The sequence below is a fragment of the Suillus discolor genome (assembly GCF_016758755.1).
Source record: "Suillus discolor strain FC423 chromosome Unknown F5147scaffold_11, whole genome shotgun sequence".
Lineage (NCBI taxonomy): Eukaryota > Fungi > Basidiomycota > Agaricomycetes > Boletales > Suillaceae > Suillus > Suillus discolor.
Window position 1 is genome coordinate 177592 of NW_024541258.1, and position 24221 is coordinate 201812.

Consider the following 24221-nt stretch of genomic DNA (forward strand, 5'->3'; position numbering starts at 1 on the left):
TCTGTGTGCTACCCGCAGCTATCTCTATACGAGGCGCAGCTTTCCTGCGCAACGCGCGCCATGCGCGCGTACCTTTCCCGCGCTTCACGATGTATATGCGCGCGCGCTTTCCCGCGCTGTAGCGCCCTATAGCGCCAGCCATCCGGAAGCATCCATCCACTGTCCACCAAGTTCCCTAGTGCGTATATTTCCATTTCTCACATTTGCTGATCATTCCATCTTTATTTTTATCATGGACCCTTACTTACATATATCTTTACATACCTTACTCGGTAGCGCTTCGGCTCCGCATGACAGCACTTAGGCGCCATACTTAAGCGCCAGCAGTACATACTTACAAAAAAACTTACTCTCCCACCAGAACGACAGAGGACTTACTGGTTACTACCCACTATTCACCTAGCAGAACATAGTAGAAATCTATTTGTTTACACCTTGCATCTCCCTTCTCTTGTCTTACATCATATCATCACCTAAGCAAACTCACTCTTACTCTCTCTTGTTTCTGCATACATGCGCGCGCATTCCCACACTTCGCGCATTCTCGCGCCTCGCGCGCACCTGCGCTTTCCCGCGCTTCGCATTGGCCAACCAGTAGCGCTTTCAGCGCATACCTCTAGATCCTTGCTGCACTCGCTTCCCCTTTAGGGTTGAATGCACTTGTCGTCTCAAGTATAGCAGACTAGGCAATGCACGACCTTACAACAATTATAGATACAGTCAGGAGCATTGTTCGTGCCTTGCTGTATCGTTGAACCTTCACCGGTATACTACATACATTAACCGGTCAATCTAATACACCATCTAGTACATCCTACCATGGTATTAGAGTATCCTTATCAACAAAAAAACACTATATGTACTAGAATTACTTGGCCCTATTACCGGAAGGGTTCTTATCATGCCTAGCACTCACTGACCGACCTTGTTGCCTTGATTGAGGTGCAAATGACCAGTTCGGCAAAGGAGCTGAAAGGGACTGACCATCTGCTGGCAGATTTGGTGGCCCAGTGAGCATGGTGCGAAGGGTGCTAGTGGAGGGCATAGATGCCATTGTGACAGTAGGGGCTGGTACCGGAAGTGCACTAACCGGACGACTGAGTGGACCAAATCCCCCCATGGTGGGGACAGGGTTGATGGTAGAGGTAGAGGTGGGTGCGGATGCCTGCTCATGCCTTGTGACTAGTGAGCCATCTCCACCAGGATGTGTGTTAGTCGAAAACACATCTGGAGTGAAGACATTGTTGGTGATGGCATGACCCAAGGCACTGATTGAGCCAAATTCAGGGAATGTGGGGGTATCGGGGATGACAATGGGTGGTGGATTGAATGTGGGTGGAGTTGAGCCTGCCGCTGGAGTGGTCCTTTGGTTGTCCCTCAGGTACCGGGCAATACCGCTGACCTGAACAGTCAACTGATCTACCAGTCCCTTCTGGGTGCCGAATTGCTCGGTGTAGTTGGCATGCAGCCAGTCAATACGATGGGACAGGTCATTGCAAATCATGTCGTCGCATGTCCAGAGCTGATCCATATCGATCTGGATTTGGGCCAGCATGGCATCCATCTCCACATTAGTCAAAGGACGGGGCTGCGGAGGCTGAAGGGGTACAGAAATGTCAACAGGAGAGGGGGGTCTTCGAGTATGAGCTGGATAGACCGGCGAGTACTGGATGTCATCCAGTGTCTCCATGAATGGTGCTGGGGGCAGGGTACTGTCATCGATGGGTTTGATCCATTGATCCACCGAAAAATCATCAACAGATACCTCAGGTCCTGCATCTGCAGTAGTGCCAGGATGACCGGTGCCGGTGAGTGCAGGGGCATCAAGCATCTCAACATTGAAATCCGGTTCCTCCGGAATAGGACTGGGACACTGAGTGTTGATGACTAGATGGATACAATTAGTAGACATACTACCGAAAATAAGACACTTGCCTTTGCTTTTGCCTTTCCCTTTGGACTGCCCAACGGTCTTGTTTTTTCCGGTTGTCTTGGAGTGAGTGGCCATGGTTATGGCTGGTATGACCGGATGATCCGGCCAGATGCATCTCATCCTCTACTTGTTGCAAAGAGTGCAAGTATGGGCGACCTTGCCGTGTTTTGTCAACCAGTTTTCGCATTCTGCCTTCATAACTGTGCATCTCCTGCATGGTAGGAGAGGCGAACCAATGGGTTTCTATGAAGCATGAATATGGCACTACCGGAAGAGAGTTACCGGATGTCTTACCAGATGTGGACGCTTGCCCCTGCTCTTTGCCTTGCCCTTGGCTGTTCTGGTATGATCTGTACCAGACTTGGACTATTATAATGATTATATTAGCCATACTCATGATAGGTGCAATAATGCAAACACTTACCGGTTCTTGTCCCTCTCCCGGTTTGACCAGTATCTCAGAAGGCTCTATTGCATCCTCCTCCTCCTCCTCCTCCTCCTTTTCCTCTGGTTCGTATTCCTCCCAATCAGCGACCTTTTTCTTCTCATCTGGAGGTGGCATTGGCCTTTTGGTAATAACAACGGCCGGTAAATTCTGTACGAATCAACAACATCGCCTGTTTTGATATTGAAAAAATAAACATACCTTTTTGACCATGTTTTGTTTTGGATTACGGAGCTGACCGCTATTGTCAGTTGCTTTTAAATGTACGAAACAAAAACTTACATCAACTTCCGGATCATCATCGCCATCTTCCATGGCCATGTGCCGGACATCACCATCCGGTGACATTGCCCTTGCCTTGCCTTTGCCTTGCCTTTGCCCTTCACCTTTGGCTTATCATTGCCCATGTGAACTGTATCACTGTCAGTGTCAGTGTCTGTCAACACTTGTTTCAACTTTGGAATAGCCTTTCGGGCCCTCTTGACTGGACGTGGGGGACTTGCGCTGAACTGTTGTTTACGTGGTTTCGATGGGCCTGCAATAGCACCACCGGATGTTGCATTGCCAGGAATGCGGATTGTGCTGGGAGCCGGTAAGGTGATCATTGGAGGTGGGGACTGGGAAGTTGTCGCCGGTACAGGTGCAGGTGCAGGTGCAGGTGCAGGTGCAGGTGCAGGTGCCGGTGCAGGTGCAGGTGCCGGTACAGGTGGAGGGCCAGATACCAGTGTTGGTCCGGCGGTAGGGGTTGTAGGAGTGGGAGCAGGACCCAATGTCTTGGGGTATAGTGGATGCCCTCGGCAAATATCCTCATTGTTCCCAACACGGGTCCAATCCGGTACTTGCACCAATTGCATGGTACCCCTCTGAGCCCTATGGATCTCAGCCGCCATGGAGAGCAGGCGAAGGGGGATGTAGGTAGCCATCACCCGGTAAGAGCGAATGGCATCATTCTTTAATGATATTAATGAATACAATACATGGAAATGTCAAACACACCGTTTGAGAAGCAATAGCTCTGCTCAACCTCATCCTCTCATCCTCTGACCGGGACCAGAGAATCTCTTCACCCATCTCATTCAACCTGCCAAGAAGAGCGATGAGTGCCTGGTTGGCAGTAGTGGCAGCAGCAGGAGTAATGTTAGAAGACATATCAGCAGCAAAACAATGACAGTAGCAGGTTAGCTTTCAGAAGAGATCCGGAAGGGAACGAGGAAAATTAAAATTTGAAATTTGCCGGATGTTCGGGTGGTTTCGGATATTGCCGAACAAACAATTAATGTACCGGTTCTCTTTTCTCAGAAGTTGCCATTTGTCCTTGTGCGAATGTCATTGTTGCCACGTCATCACTATCAAATTAGCGTGAGTAGAGCATCCACTGACAGGCTTTGGAACAACCCATGACACATCCCGGTTATCACACAAAAGATACTGATTTAGACAAAGCATTCAGCACAAGGAGGAAAAGAATTTCGTCCTCACAGATTATTGAGGATAATTTACAATTATCTAGCGAGGCTGAAGGTAATAAATAAACTTGCTTTCTGGAAGGTAGCTCACATGATCCGGCAGTGTTTGACATATTGGAACCGGAACGTCAGCACATCAGGCATTTGACTGCAGTTTGGCAAAGATTTAGCTAGCTTTATTTAATGTATAATATTGAAAATATATATCACAATTGTAGATCACATGATAAAGGAATAGATAGGCAGCCTACACTGGTGGGATCTCCCAAAGCTACAATACTAACAGGCCTATGGTACAAAGTTGTAATCTACTAGCACACTGGTGTGCTGTTGGCAGATGTGTCTATTGTTGTATAGCTAGCTTTCAATGGTAAGATGTATAGTCACCAACAATGTGACTGGTAATGATATTGATTTATGATACACTATAAAGATGCTGGTCTTTAACCAGGTATGTCTGGCTTTGGATAGGCAGCTTCTAATTGTAGCAGCCACCATCAATGACAGTGTGCTGGGAGATGATATTAAATTATCATGTCATATCAAGATGCTAATATACTGTCAAGTATATCTGATATTATATGGGCAGCTGCCAGTGGCGGGGTATACAATCATTGACAGTATGCCAGTGGATGATATTGAATTGTATTAGATAGCCTGGTATGTCTGGCTTTGGATAGGCAGCTTCCAATTGCAGAAGTCACTATCAATAACAGTGTGCTGGGGGATGCTATTAGACTATCATGTCATATCAAGATGCTGATGTACTGTCAAGTATGTCTAATGTTACACGGACAGCTACTAGTGGCAGGGTGTACAATCATTGACAGTATGACATTAAATTATATTGAATTATTATCCCTATTCAAGATGCTAAAATACTACCAAGTGTGTCTAGCTTTAGATGGGCAGCTTTTGATGTCAGAAGCCAGCATTGATGGCAAAGTGTCAGGGTGAAATATTGAGTTGTCATTGCCCATCAAGTTGTTTATTTTCTACCAAGGACATCTAACTTTAAATAGGTAGATTCCAATTGCAGAAACCACCATCAATGACAATGTTTCAGGGGACAATATTAGGTTATCATGTCATATCAAGATGATGATATTCAACTGAGCATAGTCTACCATTACAGACATAGCTCCTAAAGGCAGGAGGTATAATCAGTGACAGTGCGCCAGGGCATAATATTCAGTTAACAACCCCTATCAAGGTGACCTCTGTCAAGCAATGTTGCAAGTGCAGCTTCCAATGGCAAGAGCTACCATGAGTCAAGCTGTGATACCAAATTATCAATTGAGCCCCTATCAACATGCTGGTCTTCAACTGAGTTGAGCTTTGACAATGAGTTATCTCGCCTCATCAAACTGAAATATCCTATTCACATATAGCTTAACATAGGAAGAGCACATCTACTTATAATACAGTACAATTACAAAAATGCAAAAACTAATTGGTGTTGGTAGTAACTCGTTCCTGCAGGGCAGCGCGTTTTTCCTGAATCTTTGATAGTGCGCTGTGACGAAGAAGAATTTGGAAAAATCCGACTATAACAAGTGTTAACTTGGAAATTGAAGCGGATGAGGTCACAAACCGGGTCCACCACGTCATTAGATCAGTCACTTCCTCACTTTCATCAGGATCTTCCAATAAGTCAAGAATACTATGATAAAAGTTTTTGGAGTCCGTGACCGTGTCGGTACGTGAAAACACGGATGACGAACTTAATGAAAACCGAACCTGAAGGAAAAGTCAGCAGGGAAAGGTATATATAATCAAATTTGCATACCTGCGTTGCAACATAAGCTAAGGATCCTCGAGTCACATATTTCATACCATGCAGGTAAGTGTTGCCAGAGCGTGTGGCCTTTGGCTCCTTATCGACCAAGCTTGGAGATGTAAAAACATGTTTGAAACCCTATGAATGGAAATTTTTTTGAGTTAAAATTGATCGCCAGTAGAAGTATCTTACAAAGATCAGTATCTCGCTCCTGAGTAAGCCTTTCCAGGGATCTTCTGGATCATACTCATACCCAGCATACAAGAATATAGGCCACTGGTCACCACAAACCGCAGTTTCTCCACTCTTAAGACTCTGCTTGGTTCTAGGTAGCGTTAGGATGTTTGGTTAATATCTTGGCAGAATGGCTCACTCTGCATGTGACCAGTCGAGGCCTGCTGGGCAAAGCAACCTACCAGTGATTTCATGGTTAAACCTGCGGTCAGACTTGATGTTCCGGGAGAGAGGTGGTATGACAGCCTGTCCTCTGGGCACAAGCCATTCGAGAATGGCAGATTTAAGGGTCTTGGTATCATCGCCTCGCGCACCAGAAGCTCCTTTGCCCAGCTGCAAACTGTGAGCATGATGATGTTCAAGAATATCAAATTTACCAATTCTCCCACATGGATGACATCCTCCTCCTCGCCATTCGTCAGGCGATCCAAAAGACCAGGGTATGAATCTATTAGTTCCATGAAAACTCTGTGTTCGCGTCGAACACTATCAATGATCGTAAGCATAAGCCATAATTGTCAAAAGTATGCTCACTCTGCTGGATAATCATCGATGGGAGTATCCTGTAATTCTTCCAGTCGGAGTATACCGGCCGTAAGAAGGGCAGGATAGTTACACAGGGCAAAAACAGTTCGACCAAAATGTTGGCCATGAAGAACAAGGGGGTTTGAAGAAGTCCTGATGAAAGACATCAAAAAATTGTGATTCACCACTTAAAAGAACACTGACACCTTTTTTCATGGGCCTGTGTGAAGCGCTGAAGCACTACGCTTGCGCGAAGGATCACTGGAAGAAGGGTTATTCTCGTCAGCACTCATAAGTTCAGCTAAGTGATGCTAATACGAGAGACAATATTTATATACTTGAATGTCCAATGGCACACAATAAAAAAAACTTCGCCATACCGCCATAGATATTGTAACGATAAAAAAATAGATCGGCCATTCGAACACCATCAATAATATAACTAAAAGCTACCTCGTCATCCAAGCGCCATAGATTTCGTAATGAAGAAAATACCTCACCATCTTAGAGCCATATATACTATTGATATAGTACCTCCTCTGACAGTATAGCCATCGTCGCACGTAGATAAAAGTCTACGGCACTGCATTGGCTATTGTAGCAATTGGACCTCGGATGGCAGGCTCACCCACTCGGAAGTGTTCGTGACAATCCGTCCATGTCAGAAGCCACATCACACTAAAGTGAGCTCTTCAGTATAGCATGCGGTACTAAATTTAGAGTTACCTTTAGTTTGCAGCTTTCCTCAATGAACGCGAGAAGCTCAGATGGAGATGAATTTCATCAAAAGGTCCATTGTGGAACTCAGACGACAGGTAAGATTTGTCGATCTAGATATTTGTGTGGCAGGTCTGAAAAATATCGGCTAGGTACCGACGAGAATTCAAAAAGTGAACTAGAATATCAGCTGCGACATATCCAGAAACAGTTAAAGAACACAAAAACTCACATCGAGTTCCTTTCGGAAAAGATGAAAACATACAGGTATAGATGGTTAGAAAGTTACTATCACGCTGACAACCTCGAGCGCCATATGCCAGATGGTATCCAGGTGCCCCAGCTCGATCAAATTCCAGAAAATGCCCCTTCTCCTAGTTACGTTCCAGAGCTCTTGGACTGAAATCATGAAGGCCCATGGTCGGAGAGAACATGCACTGATCTGTGAATATGCAGGTCTATCAGTTTGCAAGAAGGCTGGGTGGAGATTCTAAGCACAACCAAACACACTATATCAGATACATTTAGGTTTCAATTAGATCATGTGTTGATAATTTAATGATACACTTACCATGTTGTCAAATGGGTGGTGTACCCATTGTTTGGAATACGGCTGATCACGTCGACATTGCAATTCTGTGCACAGCTTAATATCACACTACTTATATGAAGTATGTACTGAATGTAAAGTATAGTAGTAATAACAGTAAAGTAACGATAGTCCTAGTAGTAAGTAAGGTTAGGACGACAGTAAGTATCGTAAAGTGAGCGATAAGGCTATATATTACCTTATGCCAAAATACACGATGAAAGTCAGGAAGAAGAAGGCTGAATGCAAGTACCATGCTGATGTAGTGAACGACTGTATTCAAACTCTGCCGGCATTCAGCGCCCGGGGGAGTAAATCTACCTGAATTCATGTTGGTCATCTGAGTCTCCGACTGAATGATGTGCTGGAAAGCAGACTGCAGTGGGTGAAACTCAATTAATGTTACTGCTGATTTGTATACTATATTTGCGCTCTCTTTCTCTTCGTTTCCTCCTGCAAATACTAAGCACAGCGTATCCGAGTCTCTACATCTTTTAACTCACGATAATGCAGTAGTACTAGTATATAGTTGACTGTGAGCACGTTCAAAGCAACCAAGAGCTTCGTTGACGCCACTTATTTTGTTTAGAAGAGACAGGCTCTGATGATCGCCCGTCATATTTTCACCAATGTGATCCACAGACAAAGTGAATTGTGCATCTCTGGCTGTGGGCACAGGTGTGTCAACTTTCAAGTCTAATTTGATCAGGACACAAGATCCTCAGAGAGGTGTCAATGAATGCTGTGAAATCTATCGAGGGATCAGCAGCGGGAGCACACAGAAAGCTGAACCAAAAATGCACTTTAAGACTCCAACGAGCTGCCCTTGCACGTATAGTCCATATTGTCTTTGTTGAGAACCCCTGAGCGCCGGTCTTGTCTTCCACGGCGCTAAAACCAAAAGTGTATCACATCGTCAAGTTTGATGCACTATGCGAGTCTCATGATCAAGAAACGAAGTAACGAAGAACATTAACAGAGAGATGAGAATACGTGGACACATGAAAGAAGAATGCTGCACCTGGTCATGTGGGGGAGATGCATGGCAAAGAACAAGCACAAGACGAGCCCACAATGGGACATGTGGTGACTGTGCTGTTGCTTCACTTGCTGTGTGGATGTCAAGGGGGTGCTAGGCAGTTGACATTGAGATGATGAGCCCTGGTTGTGAGTCTGCTTTGGTGATGATGTTACATTCAGTTTACCGAACGCAGAGCAACAAAAAGCTGGACATGAATTATTAAATCACAGCAATAGGAATCATACACGAAGGAGTACATACCTCTCTCTATTGTGCTGTAGCAACCTCGACAACACAAGGACCGTGATGTGATGCTTAGTACAACAATACTTTCATTTACTTGAACGCACAGAATGATCTCATCACACATGCATTTACAAATGAATAGAATAGTTGTACCGTAACTACACTATAGAATTACAGTATGAGCAGTGTTACACACTCAAATAGATCTGTTATGCGGAGCCCTAAGAGGGGTGTCATCCGCTAACGTTCGTGACGTAACCGGAAGGATCCGGTATAGCAAGTGAGACTGGCGACGACGAGTCAGCAGTGATCACAGTACGCGCGTGTCATGTGACTTCTAAGACGGATGTCTTTGAAGTCGCTCAAGGTAAGGACAGTCTTGTCCGAACAATGAGGTCAATTGAGGTAGACTTAGTCGTGATGAGCAACTAAGAAAAGATACTAGAGACTGAAGCCAAAGGGGCATTCAGAGGGAAGTATGTTCCAGGGAAGATTGAGTAGATTCAAGTTAGAGAATCTAGTACAGGGTGACCAACTACTTATACTAAGTGGAGAGGGTTAAGGGCAAGGCTACCGCACAGTAGGTAAGGGTAAAGGGGAAACGAGAATGGTATAGGTGCGTTGGCAACAGAGCTGGATTAGTGATGGATGGTTGAATGTGGAATGAGACCGAGAAATGTTTGAACGGACCAATGGTAAGAATACAACGTGCGGGAATCCACAGTCAGAAGGGACAGAAAGGGAAAGCCACATTGGTGGCACAAGTCAGACCGAGTCATAGGTGTGGGACCACATTGGTGGTCGAATCATTGGAGGAACGTGCGTGCACATGCATAGAGGTGGGCGATGCGAGGGACGGGAATGGTCCCGAGGATCCGGTCAACAGAAAGTCGGTAAAGGAGGGTGAGCCGGTAGATGGTGAGGGCGAGGATGAAGGGAAAATGATAGGGGGGCCACGTGACCGATGTTACTTGTAACAAGCAGCATGTTATTTGATTCTGCCGGAAACCAATGGAATATGTCGATCCTCTGTTCCCCATGTATCAGAAATCATGGCGAGGTAATGGGTAGATGGTCTCAGGTATATGTACTGTAATATTTATTCCAGGAATATAATTATCATACTGAACATATTCTATTGCATCGGTTCCACCAGACATATCTGATCGAAATGCAAAGTTGTAGTAACAGTAGGAGTAATACTAATGTCCACAAAACTGTGCTTGATGCTGCACCTCGCTACAGTTCCAACGAGTCCACGATGAGTCCCATCCAGAATCAGGCATTCTTGATTTTTCTTGCGTGGAGGTGCAGGACTCAAATAAATGGCGGGAATATGATAGTGCTTGGTTATGGCACCTGTGTTGTTGGATGTACAGTACGCTGCGACGCATCCCTCTGGGGCCGGTCCATTCTCACTGCAAAAAGGATCAGGACAAGGTGTTGATACAAATCGCTTGGAGAGCGAAGCATCGAATATTGGTGAAACCTTCAACATCGCGTGATACGTGAAACACTTGGAAGCAAACTCCCTGGTCATCAACCAAGGTAGTGAGCCTGTAATAACATGAGCAGAAATTGCAATGGCTCCATTGAGGACTCACCACTGTCTGAGTTTTTCTTTGATCTGGCGTCAACACTGTTCTGAATATCAAGTTCATCGACAGTCCAGGCATTGGGTGTTGATGAGTTAGGATCAGTGCTCGACAACGGGCTTTGCACAACATCAGCACCACCTGAGCTTGCAGACCAGGCCGGCCATGCATTGGATGATGGGAGAATGGGACCTGTTATGGACCCCGACGAGCTAGAGGGATCTTTTTCGATGGGTGGGGTGATGCTTCGAGGAGGCGGCGCCAAGTACGATCTTTTCCGCAATTCGCAGAATAAAGACCACTCAGAACCTTCGAGCATTGCCCCGTTTAACCTCATGCCAAACCTGAAAGCCATGAACCTATAAATTGCTGTGGAAGTATGAGGACTACTCACTTAGTGACAGTGTCATAGAGTTTCAGCGAGGTGCACTTCTGCCCACGCAGAGCAACGACGCAAGCTTCATGGCCAATACCGTGGAGCGTCCCTCGGTAGCCCTTGTACTCACCCCAAATAACGAAAACTTCTTGTCCAATATGCTTAAAACAATCCAAGTCAGCATTCTGCAATTTCACCACAAATCCAATTGGAACATTGATCTATTATAAGTCAGAGATGCCCGAGTTGAGGTTAATGGTGCTTACCAGTGCGTGATCACCGTCACAAAGCAAGGTCAGACAAGCATTTGGGAAGTCAATGCTTTGCACAACCCCTTTTGCCTCATACTCTGGCCCACGGGCAACAGTAACGACGTCTCCAGGTCTGACGTCATATCCCCTTTCCTTTGTGAATTGAATTGTCTGCGTGATACTCGTCCGCTGAACTATCGCTGCGGGAACTGAGATACTTGACAATCCGCCGGAGCACTCAGTGTTGTCCACAATGAAAATATCCCGGAACCAGAGGTTCGTGTCTTTCTTCGAAAACCAGTCAACGACACCGCGTTTTCCCATGTGCTCTCCCTCCATGACTTCTATGTAATCCCCGATGTAGGTGAGGAATGTAGATTGCTATGAAGTGGGGTGGTATGAATATACTCAGATGGTCCTCTGTGCGCGAATCTAATGTCGGCCCAAGGGGATTGCTACTGAGAAGGTTGCTCTATATATAATAGTAGAGGGAAACACTGAACCGGACTGTCAGATAAGCCTGGTGAGGCGTGCGATGATGAGTGAAGCGCGATGAGCGAGAGCGCTATGAAGCGCTACCAAGCGACGAGTATGATGGCGCGCGCTGAGAGTGAGCAAAGCGCGCGTGCGGGTGGTGGAGCGCACCGACTCTTTAAGTGAGTCGGGAGACAAGTAAGACGATGTTTGTATATTAGAGTATGAGAACTGGTGCTTGTGTCGGTTGGCGGATATGACGGAGATTTTTAGACTTAGAGTCCAATGTTTGTGCGGGAAGAAGATGATCATTCTACATCGAGACATGAGTATATATATTGTAAGTAGTGTTAAGCGCTGTCAAGCACTAAAGCGAAGCAAGTACGTGATGATATGTAAAATAAGGGTCCGTGACGAAACATACGGAATATGTGCGCAAGCACCGGAGATATGTCAGAATACATGAGAATAAATTAGGAACACGTACCGATGAACCGAACGGACATGGAATGGATAAACGGAGGACGAGCGATGGAACCGAAGGTGTGTGCGCCGATGCGCGCGAGCGGCCGACGAAGCGCCAAGTGTGCAGAAATGAGATATGGGACGTGCTGTGTTTGGGACGTTGGAGAATTAGACCTCTATGAGGCCACAGAGATGTTAGTCTCTACACCGATTTCAATAGAGTCTAGCTTGGGGGGGTTGAAGTACTGCTGCATTGGCAGCCATGATTGTACTGTGTGCTTCAAGAGACGCCGATCTAAGTAGTATCTCGACACTTTGACCTATACACGCCAAGACTTAGACCGTCAAATATTAAATTGCACAAAAAATTTACCTGTTCATTTGTAGTATCTTGACAAACTTGAAATGTGTCCCCGTGCATTTCGATGATGTGTCCTTGCAAACCCAAGTAGGAACTGGCCACCACTCTTACAGTATCTCCGACTCGAAAGACACGTTCTACATCCTGAAGACAAACTGTCATCTCTTTCAGACGTTCATCCAAGGTGGATTGCAAACTCAGGGTCCCAAGAGTATGGTCAGTCGATGTCACCTGACCAAGCTCACCACGAAGAGAGCCCTTGACAACCCTGGCCCAATCTCCTATGCGCAGGAACTGCAATGAAAATGCAGCCAGAGTTGCTTGGATGAAGGGTTTGTTCCATCTGGAGTCCAGGTGGAGCCGAATGTCGTCAGCATGAGATGATGCGATATGTTCTAGTCAATCGCGGTGAAAGGTTTTTAAAAGGAGACCCATGTAGTAGCTCTCGCCCTTATATTTCCATCCGACTACTTTGTCGTCCCAAATGATGTCGGAAACTGTCGTGTTATTCGGGAGGCGGGACCGCTCGATCAGCGCTTGAGATCCCTGAGGCATAGAATAGGGGAAGCGGCGTGCAACAACAAGTACTGCGACAACACTATTTGGTAAATGCTCGAACACTTGTGCCACATTGCCCCTGTACTTGCCGCTCTTGATCCTCAACCACGCTGGGTTGTGAAGCTCAAATTGTGTGCGTTTGACTGCTTCACGTTCCTCCTCTGCGATGCGAGTATAATCTTTCACAGCTAGATCAAGCAGGGAGGGCAGAGATTCTGCGATTGTTTTGGGGCTATCCGCCACCACGTAAAGCTGGCCAGCAAGCCAAGCTGAAATGGTAATGGCAAATCCCTTCTTTCGAAGGTGTTAGAAGAAAGAAGACCTGTTAATGCACAAGGTGAGTATTTATAGTGAATCACTATTGTAGATTATCTAATACTTACAGAGACGGACTCCACATTGTGATTGTGGACCAGTACATTGTTGGGCTTGCTAGTGGACCGGAGGGACCAGCGATGAAAGATTGGCGCCTGAGCATATATTGTTCTGTCAAAATGAAGTCTTCTATAGACGGTGTTGCGGCGAAAACATGTAAAAAAGTTAAGTCTTCCCGCCCACTAGTATGATCATTAGAGTATGTTCGTAATGCACCACCAGCCAAAGATGGAGACTGCACAAATCACAAGTACTACTGTCTACTCGATTACATTTGAGCTAAATATAACTACGCATATTTGTGAAACTTGGAGTCGGAAAGGACTTCGGGACGCGAAGAGCACAGCTGATATACTGAATACATATTCAGACCCAGCCAGCAATACACGATTAGCCATGCCGTGACAAAATAGGAAAATGTAATACATTACATCATTGTGGGGTAGCCACAGTCAGCGGAGTTTGATTTCAAAAGTCAGTCACTATATAAACTCTGCTCGCTTCATCATTTTCTTCTTTCCAACCTCCATCATCCCATCGCCACATAGTACATAGTACATAGCACACAGTATAGATTTATATGAATAATCAATGTATGTTACTGTAGTATTACGTTTATAGTGTAGTGCGGTGTACACACCGCACTTAAATGACAAGTCGTGCACTTTTAACAAGTTCTTGTCAGAAATGAATTACGCACGCAGTGATATGTGCGATGCGCGCATCAAAATGATGGTAAGATGCCTCCTGCACCCTAGATTATTAATATCTCTGACTTGTCTTTCTTTCCGTAAAGGATCAATGGCTGCCTCTGAATTTGACAACATGAAGCTTATGCATGTAAATTAACAGCATTTTCCTTTTTTCACGTCCTGACCACTGCCTCTGAGAAAGAAGTTTGATTTGGGGCCTGGCCATGGGCAGCTGCGACGAACTTGGATGATTGATTGGACTGCATGCTTGTGATTCAGATGAGTTAACAACACCAAACAAAGCAAGGTCATCGCCAGCAATGGCGCCTAGTAAACAAAACAGTCTCAAACATCAAAACTTTGTCAGGTATCGATGTTAACTATAACGGTGTGTGTGTGTGTGTGTTTGACTTCCAAATTCATCAGAATAAAACTGATCCTAATGTTAGCTAGCCACATTTAGTCATATTGACATAATGCTGATGCTACTGGAGTCTGGCGTCCTTAATCATAGGAACAAAGTGTTTGCCAGTCAGTCCCTGGTTTAGAGATGAGCCTAGACGTTTCGTGTTGCTACTTCAAACACGTGCCTCTGAGAGGAAAATATGCAGCAGGTATGCAAGCTCTTCCGAAAAATTTCTCGATGTTCACTAATGACAGATCAGCCAACCATCAACTATATCATGCTTGGTAGACAACCGACTCACGCAGGTAGCCACAAGTGCTAGTTTTGCATTCAGCTATGTATTGTCCTTGACATGGGCCTCTCCTTCATCGGATTATTGATACCTCTACGTATCTACCTCCTGTAGCACAAAGGCAACAAGGGTAGCGAAAGATATGTGCATCTCGATAGGCTTGAAATTCTGAAGGATGAATTTTCCATCCTTGTCAGGTAGTTGGCCTGTCTTTCAGGTATGAGCCAATTCTTCTTTCTTCTACGCAGAACTCACCATTGAAAGGTTGCCAGTTCCCCTGTTTGGCCATGGTAATGAAGTATACCATGGCATGCAATTAATATATTCACCAGCATTTTCATGACCTTGGGGTCAACAACAAATTCCTGTGGTTCCAGGCTCGAGCAGGATGATGAGGGAGAAGGTGGTACAGATGCATTGGTGATTTCAGAAGGAGACATTTCAGCACGCGAATGCAAGGTAGGTGGCCTCTTAGCATTTGAGGGATTATGGCTTATCCCTCATCCCAGCGCCATTGTGTGCCTAGCCATCATCGAAAATTTCAACGGTCAACACTGCACCATTGCATCACTCCTGTGTATTACATAAGTCCTTCCCAACTGGCCCTGTCAGCTCAGCACCATTGCATTCCTGTCCATACGGCATTTAGAACGCCTCTAATGTGAGCGGCAGTGCCTTCCCATATTATGTACTTAATCATTCTGTTTTGTAGGGCATGCTCTTTCATGTCCGCGTCTGGTTATACATGTGTTTGTAAACGCACGTTTACCACACAGAATTACTACAGCCTACATCAATATTCATGTTCCCGCACAAAAAAACGCCTGTTGTCGGCCATCTCCTCCTTCAAGGAGTTTGTTGGTTGCAGGAAAAAGTTGCGCACCTCAAACGACTTGCACGAAACTGCCCCTGATCAGCATATCTCACTGCCCGATACCACACTCACCTTCTGCACCAATCACTCACCTCCCGCTCAAACCAACAATATCCTGGGTAATGGTAATGAAGCTTCGGTCTCTACAACCCTTCCCCATGTTCTCGAAGAGCATCATCCCAATGAAGTGGTCATTGACGACAGAGGGAACATGAGTCTGGCGGAGCACAGACCCAGGCAGGAGAACCGACAAAAACCGAAGAGATTTCGAGATGTGCTTCCACAGCCCCCACCTACAGTCCCGGTGGAAGTCCGGGACGAACTTCCAGAATTTCCTGTATCTTCTGTCAGCGCAGAACAATGCCCAGCCTTACTACAACGTGTTTATTGTACTCCCATGAATATCTTTGGGCTGGTGCATCAGTATTTTTCAGATAAACCACCATCCCATGATCCGGAAGAGTATGTAACAATAGCAGATCTCTCATTCATTCCTGGCACCCCTCAAGGAACTGATTTATCCCCAGAACCTCTTGGGTCACAAAGCGACTCTCGCTATCATCCCTATCCAAACCAAGCCTCTTTCCAGCTTGGGGATTGGTATTGGAACCAGGGACTTCAGAAGTCGCAAAGCTCTTGTCCATTATGGGTGGAAGTTCCTTCCAAGCTGCTGATGTCAGCTCCACCCATTGGAAGAACATCAATACCAAGCTGGGTGCAAATGACTACGATGATGGGGATGGAGAAGAGTGGGAGGATGAGGACGCCGGATGGACAAGAGCTCCAATATCCCTCCAGGTGCCGTTTTCCCGTACCACCGATGCACCAGGTCCCCGTGTATACCAGGCAGCAGATTTGTATCATCATTCCCTTGTCTCGGTTATACGAGAGAAGCTTGCGAATTCTCGAGACAATAAATTATTCCATTACGAGCCATATCACCTCTGGTGGGCTCCTCCTCATCTTGACGCAGAGGTCGCCATACATGGTGACATGTACACATCCCCAGTTTTCCATGAAGCACACCGCAAAGTGCAGGAATTACCGAGGTAACCAGGGTGTGACTTACCGTGGGTCATGGGGGGCCTGATGTTTTGGTCCGATGCCACGCAACTCACTTCATTTGGAAATGCTAAGCTGTGGCCTACGTACATGTACTTCGCCAATGAATTGAAGTACCGCCATTGCAAGCCGTCATGCAGCTTGAGCAACCACGTTGCTTACTTTGAGACGGTAAGACTACCTATTGATTCAGTGCCACTGCATGCTTACAGTAAGTTCTTCAGCTCCCAGACTCTTTCAAGGATTTCGCAGGTGGCAAGGGAATGAACAGCGACTGTGCGACACATTGCCATAGAGAATTTTTTCATGAGCAATGGAAGATCTTGCTTGACAATGAATTCTTGCAGGCCTATGAACATGGCATCATAATTCGATGCTGCGATGGCATCACGCACAGATTCTACCCTAGGATTTTTACATACTCTGCTGATTATCCTGAAAAGTGAGTAATGTCAGATCGCGTGTTAAATAGGACTGATTGGCATTTGACCAGAGTATTGATAGCAACAGTCCGACATCTAGGACATTGTCCATGTCCCCGCTGCCTTATACCAAAGGATCGGATACATAACATGGGCAGGCCTCAGGATAGACGACAATGCGAGACACTAGCTCGCAAAGATGCAACTAGGGGCCCAATGGCGAGCGAAGCACGCAAATTGATCTATGAGAAGGATTTTGCTGTTGGCAGTGCACCTGTCGAACACATTCTAAAAGAACAGTCCTGGGTGCCGACCTCGGTGAGCTTGGAGTCATCGTCACCGATAAAATCTAACAACACCTCAGAACAGCTTTTCAGATCATCTCGGTCCATTGGGTTTTAATATTTTCCGTGTGCTTGTTGTAGATCTGCTGCACGAGTTTGAGATTGGGGTCTGGAAGTCACTTTTTATTCACTTATTATGTATTATTGTTGCGCAGGACAGAAGTCTTGTCCATGTTTTGGATCACAGGTATGGCGGTGTGATTGATCGTTGACTCTCATCATTAACCTGAGCCATTTACACAGGTACCGAGAAACTGCAATGTTCGGTCAAGATACCATCCGAAAATTTGCGGCTAATTCTTCAGAGATGAAACAGATGGCAGCTCGCAATTTTGAAGATCTCCTGCAGGTATAATCCCCCCCCCCCCCATATTATATCAGATAACAGCTGACTCGCTGTGTAGTGTTCCATCCCTGTCTTCGACGGGCTCCTACCCGAACCACACAATACAATTGTTCTCAAGTTACTATTCAACATGTTGCATTGGCATGGGCTGGCCAAGCTGCGTATGCATTCTGATCTAACCCTAGATATCATGGATCAAGTCACTACAACACTTGGCTATCAATTCCACGACTTCAATATGCACGTTTGCTGTGCTTATGATACCCGCGAACTTCGTCAGGAGGTCGAAGCGCGCAACAGACAATGTGTCAAACAGGCGGTAAAATCTTCTGCGACGCAGAAGGGTAAGCAGACTGCTCGCGCTGGGAAGCAGAGGGCAATGTCTGAGGAAGATCATCCTGCTAAACCTGCTAAAAGTGTGCACCACACAAAGTTGTTCAATTTTCAGACCTACAAGTTCCATGCCTTAGGTGACTATGTAGCAACGATCCGCCAGTATGGTACATGTGATTCATTCAGCACCGAACCGGTAAGTTTTGTGCCATTAAAATCTGAGGCGTCACTGACTGACTTCCTCAGGGTGAACTCAAACACCATTCACCAAAGGCCAGGTATTGTCGTACGGATCGTAAGCTATTTATCAAACAGCTCGCTCGAATTGAACGTCGTCAGGCCCGTATTCATCGTATCACATACAGAGTTTCTGTACACCCTCATATCGAAGTTGCAGAGTTGGCGACAAGTCCACATGTTCACCACCACATCGGCCTATCACAGCTGTCGCCTGTACACATCGGATCCGTCTTGCGCACACATCAAGGGGACCCAGCCATTAAGGTTGGTCATTTATATCTACAAAAATGACATTTCACAAGCCCTTATAGAACTTTACTCCCAAACTTAAAGATCACCTTTTACATCGCATCAAAAAATTGAGTCTTGTTCCCGCGTCCAGAGATGAAATGGACATAGACAGGATCATTCTGAAGGACGATCGGATGTATCATCACAATGTTGCAAGGTTCAATTATACTTCGTACGACATTCGAAGAGCTCAGGATGTCATCAATCCACGGACGACACACTGTAACGTGATGGGGATGATTTTGAGCACCGAGGTCACCGATTCATCTATGGTAAGGTACTTGGAATATATCATGTAAATGTAATCTACATTGGAGCTGGTTTTGTCGACTACACTCCAACTCAAATGGAGTTCCTATGGGTTCGATGGTATGAACCCATGGATGAGCTCTCCGGTTGGGAAAACTTGACTCTAGACCGAGTTAGCTTTCTGTCTTTGGTGGGCGAGCACTCGTTTGACTTCCTGGATCTGGCGGATGTCCTCAGGGGCAGCCATATCATTCCTTCTTTTCACAATCGCAGGAAACACCCTGATGGATTGGGTTTGTCAGCATGTGCGCAGGATAAATATGATTGGTGCGCGTATTATATAAATCGGTAAGTCAGGAAACTTCTCACACCTTGATATGACCTTATGGTATCAAGGTTTGTGGACCGCGACATGTTGATGTGTTTCCATTATGGTCTTGGAGTTGGACATGTATACTCACATCATCAATCCTCACTCACTGAGTCTCAACGAGGCAGCCCCAGCACAGAAGAAGTTGTAGATGATGTTGAAAGCTCTATGGATGACGGGACGTCTGTTGAAGATGAAGATGAAGATCCGAATATACAAGACGGCGAACTCGAGTTCGGTTCAAGTAGAGAATCGCTGGGAAGCGAATTTGATGGAATGTACGGCAGTGACATAGAGCTAGATTACGAAAACTAGAGCACATGTTACTTTGGGTCGCTGCCAACAGTATATCCTCTTTATGTAAGTTCTATTTGGGTATCTGAACAGTGTATTCCGCATGTCTGATTATGGGTGTAGAGTCCGATGGAGGATTTTTATGTTGTAGGGTGTTTTGGTTGGTGATCGCTGTGAAACTGACCCCCCATCAAGCTCAGACAACAGTTATGTGTGATTGCCTACATTCGCACACCCGTGCTACACGTCTCACCATTCATGACCCTCCCACAATGATGTTCCGTGCTACATCCTGATAGTAAGTTGAACACCGACTGCAATTCTACCTTACTAATGGGATATTTTAGCTCGACTTCTCCGCCCCGCCGTTGGACTTGCCTTTTGTGATGAGCATGACCTGCGAGAATGGCATGCATGGTCTATATCAATATGTAAGTCCACCTTGCAATGTTACCCAGATCACGCCTTGACAAATATTGTAGGTCGATGACATAGACATTGTTGGTCGCACTGTCGTCCATATTGCACACTACCCTACAGGTTACCAGAAAATCTGCAGCAGCAACCTGGCAGATTTCTCCGATATCTTTAGTGTATCGGGCCAGGAGGCCTCAACCATCCCGCAGTCGTGGATTGGCTCTGAGTCTGCCTATATCAATGTACCGGGCCCAAGCAGCGCCGTTGGATTACAAGCAGTCATGCCTGCCAATCCTCCAACAAAACGTGTTGTAGGTCGTAGTCTCCACAGGATCATGATGGCGTGCCCCCAGTGGCGGTACCCGCTTGCCTACCTTTGGGTATTCATCAGGATTGCAATGTGCTCCAGTGGCACGCAAAACCCACACCTGCTCACTAGCCAACGCGCTCAAAGGCAGCAGGTAATCGACCAACTCTGGCCCATTAGTCTGACAAAGACGAATGTCGCTCCTTCGTCCTTGGAAACTGGTGAGTTTATTTTTGCTGATACCTACAGGTGCTGATTCATTTGCAGTTCTTTCTAAAACTAACAAGAAGCCTATTTCTGAACACGAGATATTGGGCCTTGTACGTGTCATTATTGGTTTCTCTACTTATCATTAACCCAGAACAGACTTCTGCATGGTTTTCGCAGTTTTTTTATGATGTGAGACGCACGCTGGGCTACATCATCGATGACTCTCATGCTGGCCTGGGTTTCGGCGATGGTGTGTTTGGCGATGTTCTGATGGACAAAATCCTGGATGCCCTGCAGATGTTCCTAAGACCACATGCGCACCTTCTCCCTCTTGCAGTAAGTTCTTTGATTTCACGTTCATCATCAAAATCTTATTTTTCTCGCAGGAGAACGGGTTTTATTGATTCGTGCATGAACAGATGGCCAAGGAGAACATGTGCGGTGTTCGATTGACCATTGCTGATCTTGAGTCTGTGATGTTTAAGCATGCTCCACACCCCCCATGGGAGACAACAGTGTTCCTCAGGTCGTCTGTAAGTGGCCTATACTAATCTTGTGTTTTTCGTTCACTTCAATTTTCCAATCAGTTATATCAGGTTTTACTACAAAGACTTGTCAACAGCTCAAGCGATCCCATTTCCCTGGCAGATTATCCGACACCCAGCCAGATTTTCATGGAATTGAAAGAGACAGGTCCTATGCTCTTCCAACAGCATGATGATCCCGACATCCAGCCATTCAGGCAGGCTCTGAGGAGCTTATGTGTAATAACGTACGCTCATTCAGAATTTGTATTTTGTGTGATAGCTGATGTACCATACTAAAGCGAGACTGACGTCCTTCATATTACCCGCCCAAGCAACCAGCCTTCTGTGCTGCGTGTGTAGCGTGATACTATTTACATCGTCCGCATGTCGCCTGTCATTTGTCATTAGCTCGTTTTTGAAATGTACATTAGTTAGTTGTAGCGCGGAGTCAGCTCCAATGGTTATGAACTTGATGGCATGCATATGCAAACAGACATGCACGGGACATCTTCACTTGGCGCCTCAAAAGTGATCAACATAAGTTTTGAACCCAACTCTTTAATAGTCCTCACATCCAAACTCAACGGTGCTCCACTTCATCTAACTCCCGCCAGAGCTGGACCAACAGGTCTCGTATTCCCTTCTCCATCTCCATCCTGAATACATGCTTACGTATGCTCCTTGTGTATGCAATGATTTATTTTATCTAAGCTACTTTTTTTATAGTTTGATCACCATCGCTCTATCCTTTTTGGTTTACGGATTGATCTCCATCGCCCAGCTGTATAGGTTGTGTAAGCTGCATTCGGCGATCGTGAGAATATCCCCTCGAGCTTGTTGACCTCTAACTTCACCATGTTAAATAACATTCATTCAGATACTTATGGTACACGCCAAACAGTCCCGACCACCCACTTTCTTGGAATTGAACAGACCGAGGCAGCCCTGCTAGCTTGGCTCCAGGCACAAGGCCGTGACACTGTCAGTGCCCTCACATGTTTCTTTTATGTTTCTAACTTCAACTCCAGCTTCCAGAATCCCTTATTATAACGGCTTCTGTGGTGTTTGGACTAGTGGATGCTCATGATCTCATGACTTTGATTGATATGTGCCTCAAAGAGGTCGCAATGAACACACAGCTTCAGCAAGAAGAGGGGAGTTGCATGGTATTCCTCTCGCGAGAGGGGCGGTGTTTAATGCAGGATAGAATGTACCGAGCTCAAACCAAAGTTTCATTGTTCAGTAATGCTATCGCAAACTTGTGTGAAGAGCTGGAAAATCGACACCATCCCTGTGAGCCATCCTGTTGAAAGAATCGTGTCTGAGACTAAATGTGTGTTTTGCAGTTGACCGACCGAAACCAGCTACAGTCGATGTTGCTGCATATGCTGGAGCATGCCCAGCGCGTAATCTAGAATATGTTGATTGCTTCCAACCTACACAAGCCACTCGAGACAAATGCAATGTGTTGCTTCTCACATCATTGCATGTCCAAGGTGTTATGCAGGTTGATTCTGATACCATCTGTGTGCTCCTCAGTTCCCTGAAAACTGTGGAACTTCCTGAACTTCCTGAATGTCTTTTAAGGGTATGTGTCATCTATTCTACGTTGACCCCATGTCCTGACGCTGTGCAGCCCAATGATCTTCTTTCCCTACCTTGTTTGTTGAAAACTTGGGTGGATAATGTTACATACCGTGCTTACATGGACACATCTTTCTGCGAATGCAAGCCTCTATGAATCATCGACAGCGAGAGCTTCAAAGCAAAGGAGCACAAATCTGTGGACACGCTTAAGTCTGATGTGCATATTCTAGATCTAAAGAAGCAGCGCGCACAGGCCGAAGTGGACATGTTTTCGGAAGCCATGGAAGGCTTGTCTGAGTTCGAGGCCACATCAGATGGTGAGCATGCAACTTGTGATTCAATTTCTCGCACTAACATGACTCTATGCAGAAGCTCTGAAATTATAATGTTTGACACCTATATACCTGACAACTATCTCGATGATTTTGTTTCGGCCTCATCTTTATCCTTCTCTTCCAGTGACTCTGTACTCCTGTAATCTCATTGTGCCACTGATTTATATCAATCTCTCACTTTGTCGTCCGCCACAATTTTCACTTCTGTACTGGTATTCCACATGTGTAGGCTGTACGTTGCAAGATTTATGTTATTTTACTACTCTCACTTTACATTTATGACCATCTGCTTTGTGACTCCGATCTTGGCATGATAAATGGTAAAACCATCGACCTTAAGTGAGCACCTCCAACATCTGCAGGTGGCAAAAATACAGCAGGCCAAGCATGAGTACGTTTCAAGCATCCACTTTGTTATCAGCTATAAGAGATACTATATGCTATCTCGTGATATTTATTCTTCCCTTGAGCACTCACTTAGTTTTTTATTGATATCATATTGTTGCTTCATATACTGCGAATAGGCAACTTAAGAGTTATAACAACATATCCCTGAGCAAAATTTTCACATGTCCGAGTTGGTTTGTGTGCGCCCAATGATCAGCTCCCTAATCACTTGATGGCATTGTCAGTCCATGGTCAATTTTAGTCTGCAGTAGTCCATAGTTGTCGAGCTTTGTAGATGTTAACCATGTTAGACAGCTAAACACAAGCTGTGTAGTAATTGCAGCTTCTATGCAATCTAGATAAAAAATAGCCCGCTATTTAAAAAATATCACAATATATTACCAGTTTACTGGAAATGTGATGATATGCAGCTATTCAATTAGAGTGCATGAACAGCTAGTCATCATACTGTTAGTTGCTTCCAAGGTGCACATCAGTATGATGTTTGTTTGATATGCAGACCGTCTCAATTGTAGTTATTGCAGCTTCTGTGCAATCTAGATAAGATGTAACCCATTGTGTAAAAAATATTACAATACATTATCGATCTACTGGAAATGTGATAATCTGCAGCTATTTAATTACAGTGCATGGACAGCCTGATCATCACACTGATAGCTGCTTCCAAGGCATGCATCAACCTGATGCTTCTCTGATATAGTCATATCTTGTTTCATCTATGTGTGACACTGTGACAAAAATATTCAAGGGCAAACATTGATGTGTTTCGATTGCCAATTTTTACAAGGCCATTGAAAATGTAAT

The 24221-nt window shown here is 45.4% G+C and overlaps 6 protein-coding genes across 6 annotated transcripts; 3 read left to right on the top strand and 3 right to left on the bottom strand.

Moving 5' to 3' along the window:
* Positions 1-804: 804 nt before the first annotated feature.
* F5147DRAFT_650194 (uncharacterized protein) lies at positions 805-3527 on the bottom strand (the record flags this gene model as incomplete). Its single annotated transcript, XM_041433423.1, has 9 exons — positions 805-814; positions 917-932; positions 985-1887; positions 1915-2056; positions 2228-2299; positions 2358-2528; positions 2580-2619; positions 2661-3328; positions 3375-3527. 9 exons carry the CDS (start codon positions 3525-3527, stop codon positions 805-807), a joined length of 2175 nt encoding a protein of 724 aa, XP_041296069.1.
* Positions 3528-5293: 1766 nt separating this feature from the next.
* F5147DRAFT_571027 (uncharacterized protein) lies at positions 5294-6550 on the bottom strand (the record flags this gene model as incomplete). Its single annotated transcript, XM_041431026.1, has 6 exons — positions 5294-5584; positions 5634-5762; positions 5817-5949; positions 5998-6191; positions 6236-6344; positions 6393-6550. The coding sequence occupies 6 exons, from the start codon at positions 6548-6550 to the stop codon at positions 5294-5296; spliced, it is 1014 nt and encodes a 337-aa protein (XP_041296070.1).
* A 3541-nt stretch (positions 6551-10091) lies between these two features.
* On the bottom strand, positions 10092-13457 carry F5147DRAFT_650196 (uncharacterized protein; the record flags this gene model as incomplete). Its single annotated transcript, XM_041433424.1, has 11 exons — positions 10092-10513; positions 10561-10910; positions 10946-11148; positions 11194-11559; positions 11824-11965; positions 12140-12263; positions 12326-12437; positions 12491-12633; positions 12724-12873; positions 12910-13268; positions 13420-13457. The coding sequence occupies 11 exons, from the start codon at positions 13455-13457 to the stop codon at positions 10092-10094; spliced, it is 2409 nt and encodes an 802-aa protein (XP_041296071.1).
* A 3852-nt stretch (positions 13458-17309) lies between these two features.
* F5147DRAFT_770419 (uncharacterized protein) lies at positions 17310-19647 on the top strand (the record flags this gene model as incomplete). The annotated part of the gene is made up of 8 exons (XM_041441149.1): positions 17310-17477; positions 17524-17690; positions 17747-17852; positions 17908-18378; positions 18429-18686; positions 18734-18940; positions 18991-19289; positions 19359-19647. 8 exons carry the CDS (start codon positions 17310-17312, stop codon positions 19645-19647), a joined length of 1965 nt encoding a protein of 654 aa, XP_041296072.1.
* Positions 19648-20018: 371 nt separating this feature from the next.
* Positions 20019-21447, top strand: F5147DRAFT_770420 (uncharacterized protein; the record flags this gene model as incomplete). Its single annotated transcript, XM_041441150.1, has 7 exons — positions 20019-20057; positions 20109-20571; positions 20618-20670; positions 20717-20896; positions 20980-21093; positions 21148-21332; positions 21387-21447. 7 exons carry the CDS (start codon positions 20019-20021, stop codon positions 21445-21447), a joined length of 1095 nt encoding a protein of 364 aa, XP_041296073.1.
* A 495-nt stretch (positions 21448-21942) lies between these two features.
* F5147DRAFT_770421 (uncharacterized protein) lies at positions 21943-23060 on the top strand (the record flags this gene model as incomplete). Its single annotated transcript, XM_041441151.1, has 6 exons — positions 21943-22068; positions 22116-22380; positions 22434-22675; positions 22724-22748; positions 22905-22991; positions 23044-23060. The coding sequence occupies 6 exons, from the start codon at positions 21943-21945 to the stop codon at positions 23058-23060; spliced, it is 762 nt and encodes a 253-aa protein (XP_041296074.1).
* Between the last annotated feature and the right edge of the window lie 1161 nt (positions 23061-24221).